Raw genomic sequence first — 12,972 nt, 5'->3', positions numbered from 1 at the left:
TGCTGCTTACTGTGAATGGAGGAGGGTGGGGGGGGTGAGAGCGGGGAGGGACTCTCCTCCAGCCGCCACGCCTCCCTGCTTGCCGCGCTGTGAGAGATCCAGGGATACTCGCCCCCTGTGTAACAGTGCAGGAACAAGTATATACGGGGATGCGTGTTGGGCATCGTTTGCCCAACACTTTTCCTGTGTAAAAGGGCGTTAAGTTAACCCACAATAATATGTGCACAGGCACAGACAGATGCAGAGATTGTGGGGATTGTTATCACAGTGTCTGCAAGTCTGTCAGTCTGCAGCCTCTAAATGCATGGAAGAGGTCTGTGAAGATAGCTCCTCCCCGTATTACTAAAGGAAACGTCCCTGTGTCCTGGTTACTACAGAAGGTTTGTATCTAAGGATAGGGAGTGGATTGTAGAGAAACTGGAAGGTAGATGCATAGTGGCAGCCACTTCAAACAGGATGTACAGTGACAAGGCAACAATATTTTAAAGGCAAGTATATTACAGAAATTAGACAAACACAAGCTAGTAGATAAGCATAAGTTGTCTGAAAAGCTAGTGCCGCTTTTTTATGAATAATAAACAACTTATACTAAATCTTTTCCCATAAAACTATTAATCTGCTCAGCTCCTCCTGCTCTATAACATGATGCCTGCAGTTTGTACAGCATGTTACAGCTGACAGATTCTCTTTAAATTGCTGTTTACTGCTACCACTAGAGGGAGCATCGAAACGTAATGCATACTGTTATTGCATTAAACCAAATGATACCATAGCATGCAGTAAACTCAGACTCTCTCTAGCAGTGGCTACGAACAGCTATGCTGTCTTATAATGTTAGGCATTTTTGTTTTTTCCTCCCCCCTTTTAAAAAAATTGTAACTCTTTTATTTATCCATCGACGTAGCAGTATAAAGGCTTGATTTTGCAGGACGAGTTGTATTTTTCAATGATACTATTTAATGTATCATATAGTGTACTGAAACACTTTTAAAAAATTTTAAGTGGAGAGAAATGGAGAGCAATGAAATTACGCCATCTTTCTTGTTTCAACGGCGCATAAACTGCAACAAAAATGACATGATAGCTTTATTCTATGGGTCAGTACAATTACTACGATAACAAACTTATAGTTTTTTTCTGCACTATTTGTATTTTTTCAAAGATATATTTTTTTAAATTATTTTTTGCCTTCATCTTCTGTGCGCAATAGCTTTTTTTATTTTTCTGTTGACATAGTTCTGTGAGGGCTAATTTTTGTGGGACATTTTTTTTCTGGTGTGCTTTATGTTTTCTTCTGACAACTTTTATCATGTGGGGTAAATAAGGTGTTAATTTGATAGATCGGACATTTATGGACGCAGCGATACCAAATATGTATTTTTGTTTTATTATTTAGTTTCTTTTATTATAAATAATGGCAAAAGGGGGCGGGGGGGGGGCTTTTAGAAATTATCTTTTTTATTTATAACACTGATCTGCAATTTTGCAACTTTTATCTGTTTTTAAATAAGGAGGTGTGTTGATTTTCTCTGCAGATTCTGAAAAGGACCTTCAAAATTCTGCATCACATCAGCTTTTTTTCACAAATCATGAAAATGTGAAGATTACAAAAAAAACCCCCTTATTTTACTGATTCCTATATATAAAAACGTTTGTAACGTGTGAAAATGCAAACATACCTAATATTCACTACTTGGCTCCCCTTGAAATTTCCTCTTTTGGATTTTCTTTGGTGTTTGTCTATATAGTCTCTTTTCAACATCAAACAATAGTCAACCATCATATGTGCAGTCCACTTTCCCTGATATCTCTTGGGAAAACGTTATTGTTCTTATTTTTTACTTTTCTTTTTAGTCCCCACAGAGAACAACTTGCAATGCTTTGATCGCCCCTGCAGTGTAATGTAATGCAATAGCATTACATAATACTGATATCAGGCAGGCAGTCTATTAGGCCACCCCACGGGGACGGCTTGATAGGTATTCTGCCTTGACAGCCCTGAGGCTTGTCAGTACGCCCCTGGCTGCCATGAAACCCACACTGCTTTCTGCGATCTCATCACAGGGGGCCTCACAGGACCCCTGAACATCGTTCGTGGGATTTAAATGCCGCTGTCAGAATTGACAGTGGCATTTAAAGGGTTAACGGTTCCGATCAGCCATGTGGCTCATCGGAGCTGTTGCCACCAGGTGTTGGCTGTAAGAAACAGCTGGTGCCTATGGTGTATGAAGAGAGATCGCCCCGTGATCTCTCTTCATACACATACCGCCAATAAAGGCCATCAAAAGGCGGATCTGCGGTCGTTAAGGGGTTAAGAAATGAATAAGCACAATTTAACAGCAGTACAAAAATGACAGAAAACCTGTGTAAATGAAATGCTTAGCGCCACTCCGAAGCATTCATACTATATTTTTTAGAAAGATTAATTTATGTGCTTTATATCATAAAGTAGCTTTTGTGTTGAATTTTGAAAAAATACTCGTTCAACGGGCTGGTTTCACATCTGCAGCAGGGATTCTGCTTTCCTACTCCATTGAGGGAACAGGAAAGGGGAATCCCTGCAGCCCAAATAATCCCAACAATGAGTGTAGAATAATTTTGATTGCAACTGTATTAGGGCAAAATCAGTCACAAGTCCTATTCACACGGTAAAAAAGATACTGGTCCCTATCAAACCTACCGATGCAGAAAGACCCCGCTTCTGCATTTCAAACTAAATAATCCTTAATCACGGCTATAATAACATTATTAAAATGACTAAATCATCTACAGAGACTTGAATAAATATTATATTATTTGGAAGTGTGAAGTCTTATCATTTCTAACCAAGAGCTTCACATGAATAAAATCGGCATGTGCTGAGGAGTCATTTACACCATGTTGTTACCAATTAAACATAAAGTTAATTTGTACCCATGAAAAAAGATGTAGTTTTATCAGCTTCAGTAGGGCGCTTTAGAATCAGATTTCGTCCATCATCACTGCATGCAAGGAAAAATCCTCTCTTCGCTGATGACTCAAAAGTTGCAGTCTTGCGATCCAAGAGATTTAGGTCTTTAAGGCCACCACAACATCTTAGGTAGAAGATGAATTCCTTGGTCTCTGACAAGATTTCATTTGGCAATTCACCTTCCTGTTAAAGAAATTTCATTATTCATTATTAGAGATGATCGAGTATACTCGCTAAGGCACATTACTCGATCGAGTAGTGCCTTAGCCGAGTATCTCCCCGCTCGTCTCTAAAGATGCGTGGGCCGGTGGGGGAGAGCGGGGAGGAATGGAGGGGAGATCTCCTTCTCCCCCGGCTCTATCCCGCTCCCCGCCACAACTCACCTGTCACCCGTGCCGGCCCCCGAATCTTTAGAGACGAGCGGGGAGATACTCGGCTAAGGCACTACTCGCTCGAGTAATGTGCCATAGCGACTATACTCGCTCATCTCTATTCATTATCTGTGCTCAAATTATCATAAAGAAAGTCATTATTGCTATCTACTCCACTGAGTACAAACCTTTCTAACTTAGAGGTATTACGGTTTTAACAAATATATAGAATATTTTTGAACACTTTTTCCTTTTTTTATTCACCTCCTTGTGGTTTTTAAGAGTCTTGCTTGCTGTCATTGAGTAGGAACTTTCATTGTTCACTCGCAGAGGATATCTGTCCTGACCATGTAATGGACATAGTGCAGCGTGGTTTGTTTGAAAACTATTAGAAATACGAAGGTGAATCAAAAAGCAATGCCTCCATTTCTAATTTTTCATCTATTTGAGTGACTGAATGGTTATGAACAATGTTATACAGGTGTCCTTACTCTACTGATGTATGCTTTTCTTGATTAGAACCACAGATCTGTGGCTAAGGCTTCTTTCCCACGAGCGTATATCAGCTGCTGTTTTCATGTTCAGCCGATATACGCTACCATCTGCGGTGTTAAAGCTCCTGAACAGGCGCACAAATCTAACGTTTGTGTGTCCGTTCACACGGTTTGGGCCCCGGCACATATACACTGAGGCAACCATGCCGTCGCCCCTTTCCCCTCCCTTCCACTCATAGGCTCACCACTGCTGTTCTCTCCGCTCGCTCTTTGCAATTGTAGGTGGTGGGATGGGGGGTGGAGCTAAATTCCGCCCCGTCCCACCTCTTCCCATTGCTAGCTGAGGACAAGGGGCTAGAGATTCTTTGCATAAACGCATGCCCAGCTGAGCAAATAATCATCCAGTTATCTATGTCCACTTTACATATAAATACTATCAAAGGACCCAGAAAATGAGGGAAATGGTGAGGATTTCACACAATTATCTTTAAACACTCATCATTGGAAAGTTATTGAAATTGCAAATAAGCTTTGGAGTGGTCATCTGTTAACATCAATCACTGATGAGAACCAACAACATGTTGATGAGTTGATTTGAAGCTGATTATGGATTTCTTAAGTGCACATCCCTCTATCGACAGAATGTCTGTTCTTTGTTTTAGGCTTTACTCCCATGAGCGTATATCGGCCACTGTTTTCACGGCTGGCCGATACATGCTAGAATCTGATGCATTAGATTCCAATGTATCAGATCACACTGGCATATTCACACAGCGTAAAAGAGCCCGGCCAGCCAATATAGTGCTGGGCGCTTTTACGCCAGGCAGCAAAGAAAGTCCTAGAACTATCTTTGTGCCCGGAATACGTCGGCCGCAGCATAGGCTCCTATGGGAGCCAATGACAGCGTCCGGAGAAGGGAGGTGAAAGGGAGTTTAGTAGTGTGACTGCTAAACTCCCTCCCTCTTCTCTCCTCCTCTCTCCTTCCCTCCAGCTATTAGCAATGGGAGGGGGTGGGATGGGGGTAAAGTTAAGCTCCGCCCCACATTGCTGGCTGCAGGCAAGGGGCGGTTGCTTAGCTTCGCTCCTGTCCCGACAGCAAGAGGGACGGCATTGCGGCCTTGATGTATATGCGCCAGGGCCCTGCTGTCTGAACGGGTGCACAAATGTTAGATTTGTGCGCCTGTTCACGTGCTTTTATGGCACCAGCGGGCAAATATAAAAATGCGTACTCTCGTGGAAAAGAGGCCTTAGGCTCAGATCTGTAGTTGTAATCACTCAGTCTGAAATAGAAAAGCATACATTAGTAAAGTAAGGACACCTGTATAATATCATTCATAGCTTTCATAGCCACGTGAATAGATAAGTTACAGACACAAAGGCATTACTTTTAGTTTTATCCTTGTAGTATATAAAGCATATTGAAGAAGGATCACATTTTTCATTAGAATTGAAAGAGTAATGTTTATTTGCTGAATATGGAATACACTTTGAGGATAAAGTAATGGAGTGGCCTCAAATGTTATTGCTTTTAACAATATATGCTTATGTTATCATGCTAAATGTGTCATCCCACCCCCCTGCCTATCCATATTAAGGATAAACAGTAATGTAGGTCGTTGGGAGAGATCCTTTTCATAAACCTTTCTGGGAGTAAAGGAACATTTTCAGAATGACAGCTTATCTCCTAACCACTGAACAGACGATAAGTGTCTTATCAGTGAGGGTATGAACACTGGAGTACTGGATTCCCCACCAATCAAATAAATGTATTTATACCTTTCCAGGTGGAATAACAGGGACAGCACAATGCATAGATCTAAGAGAAGACACACCAGCATTGTTATTTCATGAGTGCAAGTATTTATTACGACAGGCATGTCCAGAAATAACATCTAGTGATATACAAGTTATAGATATTTATTTGGGATTGGATCTTACCTTTAAAATGATTGAATTATTTTCTACACACAGAATGTGTTTGATGTTGCCGTTACGGCTGCTGATGGCTACTAGTAATTCATTCTTATCACCAGAGTTGCCATATGTGTCAATATCGATTCTGTCTTCTTGGTCTACAGCAGAAAGATAGAGGATTGGTTTAAGAGAACAATCTAAGCAATATGAGCAAAATCTGTGAAAATGTACTTTATGGGGTAGTTGGTGGAAACCGTGATCATTAGTCCAACAATTGTTAAAAATATGTAGGCACCTTAGAGGGCTTCTCTGGGACTTTGTTAACTTTTTTAATTGATGACCGAAAAGTCAATAATAGCCGATTGGCAGAGATCAACCACTCGGATTCCTGGTGCCACTGTCTCTATACTCAGTGGAGGAAGTAGAAAGAGCTGACCATAGCACAGCTCCCATTGAATTCAACAGGAGCTGCACTGCAAATGGGTCCCACAAAAGCACTTTTGCCATTATTTGTCAGCGTTTAATTTCACCAGGGCAAGCAGGGATTAACCACTGGTTAACCTGCCCTGCAACTAAGCTATTAATAATCTGCCTGGCAACCAGTTAATTCTCATTGGCTGCTGGCAGATTCAGCCTTGATGGGACAGTAGTACAGATGAGGCGAGCAACCTGATAGGCTGTTAAGCCATGAGGTGACAGGCGCGTGGAAGCCTGTGATTGGAGCACCTGTTGCCTGGTGACACCAGAGTAGCACATGGGAGGAAAAAAAATAAAACATGTTTATATGCTGTGAGGTCACAGTTGGTCCAGGCAGAGGTCCAGTGAGTTTGTCATAGGAGAAGACAGGAGGAAGAAGTTAGTTCAGTCAGAGTCCAGTCAGAAGAAAGGAGAGTGAGAGAGGACAGTTAATTTCAGGTCAGTTGGTCCTGTGAAAAGACAGAAGTTAGTGTTAGTCAGTCAGTGAGTTTACTGCTAGACAGAGAGGAGTATAGCTCATCTATATATATAAAGACTGACTCACTGACTGACTTGCCACTAATTCTCCAACATCCCGATGTCATAGAAACATGAAATTTGGCACAAGCATAGATTATGTCCAAAAAAGGAAAAGTAAAGGAGCCCCAACTCGATTATTCAATTCTAGCGCAAAAGAATTGGCGTCCAAATTTTATGTACGGAATCTAATTCTCTCATTTCCCAACATCATAGAAACATGAAATTTGGCACGAGCATTGATTATGTCACAAATAGGAAAACATAATGGGTCCCAACTAGAGATGAGCGAACGTGCTTATACGAGCTTGATGCTCGCTCGAGTATTAGGGTGCTCGAGATGCTCGTTACTCGAGACGAGCACCACGCGGTACTCGAGTCAATTCCATTTCCTTCCCTGCATGTTTTGCGCCATTTTCTGGCCAATAAACATGCAAGGAAGGCATTACAACTTCCTCCTGTGACGTTCCAGCCCTATTCCACCCCCCTGCAGTGAGTGGCTGGTGAGATCAAGTGACTGCCGAGTATTTAAAGCAGTCTCGCCTGCGGCTCGCCTCAGACATATGCTGGCAGAGATTAGGGAGAGTGCTGTTCCTGCTGTTCCTGCTATAGGGAGAGTGTTGGGCTACTGTTTGCGTCTTCAAGAACCCCAACGGTCCTTCTTAGGGCCACATCAGACCGTGTGCATTACTGTTGTGGCTGCTGGGAGCAGTTTTGCACAATTTTTTTTTCATCTTGGGCTGTGCAGACTATTGCGTTCTCAGTCTGCAGTCAATTATACAGAGTATAGGGGCAGTACTGGTGAGGCAGGGACAGTGGTAGTGTAGAATCCTGTCAACAAGTACCCAATGGTCCTTCTTTGGGCTACCTGTGACCGTGTGCATTTTACTGCGTGGCCGCTGGGAGTTATAGTGGCTCACTATTACCCAGCTAGGCCTTTTGTCAGCCTAGCGTATCATTTTTTGTGGACTGCAGTGTGCGTTACATAACTGCTGTTATCCTCCAACTGCAGGCCAATAATTGCCTCATTTTTTACACCGCTCTGTGTCTGCTCTATTCGTAATACACCATGCTGAGTGGTAGGGGTAGGGCTCGAGGACGTGGACACGGGAGAGGACGCAGAGGTCCAAGTGAGGGTGTGGGCACAGGCCGAGTTCCTGGTCCAGGTGAATCCCATCCGGCTGCTGTGGGATTAGGAGAGAGGCAAGTTTCTGGGGTCCCCAGCTTCATATCACAATTTATGGGTCCACGTGGTAGACCTTTATTACAAACAGAGCAGTGTGAGCAGGTCCTGTCGTGGATAGCAGAAAATGCAGCAATGTATCAACCACCCAGTCTTCTACGCCGTCCACTGCTGCAACTTGAATCCTCTCGCTGCTGCTCCTCCTTCCTCCCAGCCTCCTCACTCCATGAAAATGACACATTCTGATGAGCAGACAGACTCCCAGGAACTGTTCTCGGGCCCCTGCCTTGATTGGGAAAAAATGGTTCCTCTCTCACCTGAGGAGTTTGTCGTGACCGATGCCCAACCTTTGGAAAGTTCCCGGGGTCCGGGTGATGAGGCTGGGGACTTCCGGCAACTGTCTCAAGAACTTTCGGTGGGTGAGGAGGACAATGATGATGAGACACAGTTGCCTATCTTTGAGGTAGAAGTAAGGGCAGTAAGTTCGAGGGAGGAGCGCACAGAGGATTCGAAGGAAGAGCCGCTGGACGATGAGGTGACTGACCCCACCTGGTTCGCTAAGCCAACTGAGGACATGTCTTCAGAGGGGGAGGCAAGTGCAGCAGCAGGACAGGTTGGAAGAGGCAGTGGGGTGGCCAGGGGTAGAGGCAGGGCCAGAGGGAAGACTCCCTCAACTGTTTCCCAAAGCACCCCCTTGCGCCAAGCCACCCTGTAGAGGCCTAGGTCTTCAAAGGTGTGGATGTTTTTCAGTGAGAGCGTGGACGACCGACGAACAGTGGTGTACAACCTGTGTTGCTTCAAGATCAGCCGTTCACCGCCCCCGGGTCGTACCACTGCCTCTCCCCCTGTGCCACAACCTGCCACTCAGATCCAACCCCCCTCTCAGGACACAGGCACGAGCGCCTTGCGGCCTGCACCCACACCCTCATCTCTGCTGTCCTCGGTCCCATCCAGCAATGTGTCTCAGCGCAGCATTCAGCTGTCGCTAGCGCAAGCGCAAATACGCAGCCACGCACCCACACGCTCAAGCATTAAACGTGCACATTGCGAAATTGATCAGCCTAGAGATGCTGCCGTACAGGCTTGTGGAAACGGAGGCTTTCAAAAACATGATGGCGGCGTCGGTCCCACGCTACTCGGTCCCCAGTCACCACTTTTCCCGGTGTGCCGTCCCAGCCCTATACCAGCACGTCTCCCGCAACATCAATCGTGCCCTCACCAACGCGGTTACTGGGAAGGTCCACTTAACCACAGACACGTGGACAAGTACTGGTGGGCAGGGCCACTATATCTCCCTGATGGCACATTGAGTGAATTTGGTGGAGGCTGGGACCCAGTCAGAGCCTGGGACCGCACACGTCTTACCCACACCCAGAATTGCAGGTCCTTCCTCGGTTCTGGTATCTGCGACGGTCTATGCCACCTCCTCTAAACCCTCCCCCTCCCCCTCCTACACAACCATTACCTCTCAATTAAGAAATATGAGCAGCACGTCGCCAGCAGTCGGTGTGGCGCGGCGTGGCAGCACAGCGGTGGGCAAGCATCAGCAGGCCGTGCTGAAACTACTCAGCCTAGGCGACAAGAGGCACACGGCCCCCGAACTGTTGCATGGTCTGACAGAGCAGACCGACCTCTGGCTTTGGCCGCTGAGCCTCCAACCGAGCATGGTCGTGTGTGACAACGGCCGTAACCTGGTGGCGGCTCTGCAGCTCAGCAGCCTCACACACGTGCCATGCCTGGCCAACGTCTTCAATTTGGTGGTTCAGCGGTTTCTGAAAAACTACCTCCGGTTCCTCCTCATGGCAGACACACTTATAAATAGACATGAGAGTGGTGTGACTATGAAGCCAGCGTGTGGCATGAGGGCAGCTGAAGGCTGTGCAGGGACACTTTTGTGTGCGCTGCGGACGCAGGGTCGTGCGGGGGGATTGGGCAGCATGTAACCCAGGAGAAGAGGCAGCGGTGTGTCCCACAGGCAGTGATTGTGCTTGGTTGGAAGTAGTGTGGTGCTTAGCTAAGGTGTGCCTTTCTAAAGAGGGTTTGTCTGAAGTAAAATATGTTGGGGGGGGCACTCTTGCCGCTATTGTGGCTTAATAGTGAGACCCGGGAACCTGAGATGCAGCCCTCGCCTGCGCTATCCGTTTCTGTGTCGTTTCCATCACTTCCGTAGGTTTTGCAGATTTTCACAAATGAAAACCTTAGCGAGCATCGGTCATATACAAAAACGCTTGAGTAGCCCATTGACTTCAATGGGGTTCGTTACTCGTAACGAACTCTCGAGCATCGCGGAAAGCTCGACTCGAGCAACGAGCACACAAGCATTTTGGTGCTCGCTCATCTTTAGTCGCAACTCGATTATTCCATTCTAGCACAAAAGAATGTGTCGCAATTTTACGTACGTAATCTAATTCTCTCACTTCCTGATGTTTTAGAAACATGAAATTTGGCAAAAACATTGATTAAGTCATAAATAGGAAAAGCTAATGGGTCCCAATTCAATTATTTAATTCTAAGCGCAAAAGAATGAGCGTCCAAATTTTATGTACATAATCTAATTCTCTCAGTTCCCGATGTCATAGAAACATGAAATTTGGCACAAGCATTAATAATGTCATATATAGGAAAACCTAATGGTTCCCAACTCGATTATTCAATTCTAGCGCAAAATAATTAGCGTCCAAATTATATGTACGGAATCTAATTCTCTCACTTCTCGGTGTCATAGAAACATGAAATTTGGCAGGGGCATTGATTATGTCATAAATAGGAAAAGCTAATTGGTCCCAACACGATTATTCATTACTAAGTGCAGAACAATAAGCGTCCAAATTTTACGTACGGAATCTAATTCTCCAACTTCCCAATGTCATAGAAACGTGAAATTTGGCGAGAGCATTGATTATGTCATAAATAGGAAAAGTGAATCGGTCCCAACTCGATTATTCAATTCTAAGCACAAAAGAATTAGTGTCCAAATTTTACATACGTAATCTAATTCTCCAACTTCCCGATGTCGTAGAAACAAGAAATTTGCCAGGAGCATTGATTATGTCATAAATAGTAAAAGTTATTGGGTCACCACTAGATTATTCAATTCTAAGCCCAAAATAATTAGCGTCAAATATTTTACGTATGGAATCTAATTCTCTCAGTTCCCGATGTCATAGAAACATGAAATTTAGCACGAGCATTGATAATGTCATAAATAGGAAAAGTTAAAGGGTCCCAACTCAATTATTCGATTCTAGCGCAAAAGAACTAGCGTTAAAATTTTACGTACCTAATCTAATTCTCTCACTTGAATTTCTAAGGGCAAAAGAATTAGCGTCCAAATGTTACGTACGTAATCTTAATCTCTCTCTTCCTGATGTTATAGAAACTTGAAATTTGGCACGAGCATTGATTATATCATAAATAGGAAAAGTTAGTGGGTTCCAATTCGATTACTCAATTCTAAGTGCAAAAGAATTAGCGTCCAATATTTAACGTACCGAATCTAATTCTCCCAGTTGCCGATGTCATAAAAACTTGAAATTTGGCACGAGCATTGATAATGTCATAAATAGGAAAAGTTAAAGGGTCCCAACTCAATTATTCGATTCTAGCGCAAAAGAACTAGCGTTAAAATTTTACGTACCTAATCTTATTCTCTCACTTGAATTTCTAAGGGCAAAAGAATTAGCGTCCAAATTTTACGTACGTAATCTTAATCTCTCTCTTCCTGATGTTATAGAAACTTGAAATTTGGCACGAGCATTGATTATATCATAAATAGGAAAAGTTAGTGGGTTCCAACTCGATTACTCAATTCTAAGTGCAAAAGAATTAGCGTCCAATATTTAACGTACCGAATCTAATTCTCCCAGTTCCCGATGTCATAAAAACTTGAAATTTGGCACTAGCATTGAATATGTCATAAATAGGAAAAGCTAATAGCTCCCAACTTGATTTATTCAATTCTTAGTGCAAAAGAATCAGCATTCAAATTTTACGTACGTAATCTTATTCTCTCACTTGAAATTTGGCACGAGCATTGATTATTATGTCATAAATAGGAAAAGTTAATGGGTCCCAACTCGATTATTCAATTCTAAGCGCAAAACAATTAGCGTCCAAATTTTACGTACGTAATCTAATTTTCTCACTTCCTGATTTCATAGAAACATGAAATTTGGCACAAGCATTGATTATGTCATAAATAGGAAAAGCTAATTGGTCTTAACTCAATTATTCAATTCTAGCGCAAAAGAACTAGCGTCAAATATTTTACGCACAGAATCTAATTCTCCCTGTTACCGATGTCATAAAAACTTGAAATTAGGCACGAGCATTAATTATGTCATAATTAGGAAAAGCTAATTGTTCCCAACTCGATTATTCAATTCTAAGCGCAAAACAATTAGCGTCCAAATTTTACGTACGTAATCTAATTTTCTCACTTCCTGATGACATAGAAACATGAAATTTGGCACGAGCATTGATGTCATAAATAGGAAAAGCTAATGGGTCCCAACTAGAGATGGGGAAGCAGCAAAATGCTCGGCTGCTCGTTGCTCGAGTCGAGCTTTTTTCCGCGATACTCGAGAGTTCGTTTCGAGTAACGAACCCCATTGAAGTCAATGGGCGACTCGAGCATTTTTGTATGTGACCCATGCTTCGCTAAGGTTTTCATTTGTGAAAATCTGGAAAACCTACGAAAGTGATGGAAACGACACAGAAACGGATAGCGCAGGCGAGGGGCAACATGCACGGCTGCATCTCAGGCACACCTTAGCTAAGCACCACACTACTTCCAACCAAGCACAATCACTGCCTACGGGACACACCGCTGCCTCTTCTCCTGGGTTACATGCTGCCCAACCCCCCGCATGACCCTGCATCCACAGCGCACACAAAAGTGTCCCTGCGCAGCCTTCAGCTGCCCTCATGCCACACGCTGGCTTCATATGCACACCACTCTCATGTCTATTATAAGTGCGTCTGCTATGAGGAGGAACCGGAGGCACACACTGCAGAGGGTTGGCAGGGCCAGGTAGCGACCCTCTTTAAAGGGGGGGGGGGCGATAG

General features: G+C 43.9%; 1 protein-coding gene across 2 annotated transcripts in view; it reads right to left on the bottom strand.

Annotated features, from left to right (window-relative positions):
* LOC136632216 (uncharacterized) overlaps positions 1–12,972 on the bottom strand; it is a 234,116-nt gene that overhangs the window by 96,982 nt on the left and 124,162 nt on the right. For both annotated transcript variants that reach the window (XM_066606947.1, XM_066606946.1), the window contains 2 exons: positions 5,754–5,887; positions 2,914–3,133 (listed from right to left, as the gene is read on the bottom strand). In XM_066606947.1, the coding sequence (XP_066463044.1) occupies positions 2,914–3,133; positions 5,754–5,887 (354 nt within the window). The remainder of the gene's footprint in view (positions 1–2,913; positions 3,134–5,753; positions 5,888–12,972) is intronic.

Source organism: Eleutherodactylus coqui, chromosome 6, assembly GCF_035609145.1.
Source record: "Eleutherodactylus coqui strain aEleCoq1 chromosome 6, aEleCoq1.hap1, whole genome shotgun sequence".
Classification (NCBI taxonomy): Eukaryota; Metazoa; Chordata; class Amphibia; order Anura; family Eleutherodactylidae; genus Eleutherodactylus; species Eleutherodactylus coqui.
Note: the sequence above shows the minus strand (reverse complement) of the source record. Positions and strands in the feature narration are given on the sequence as shown.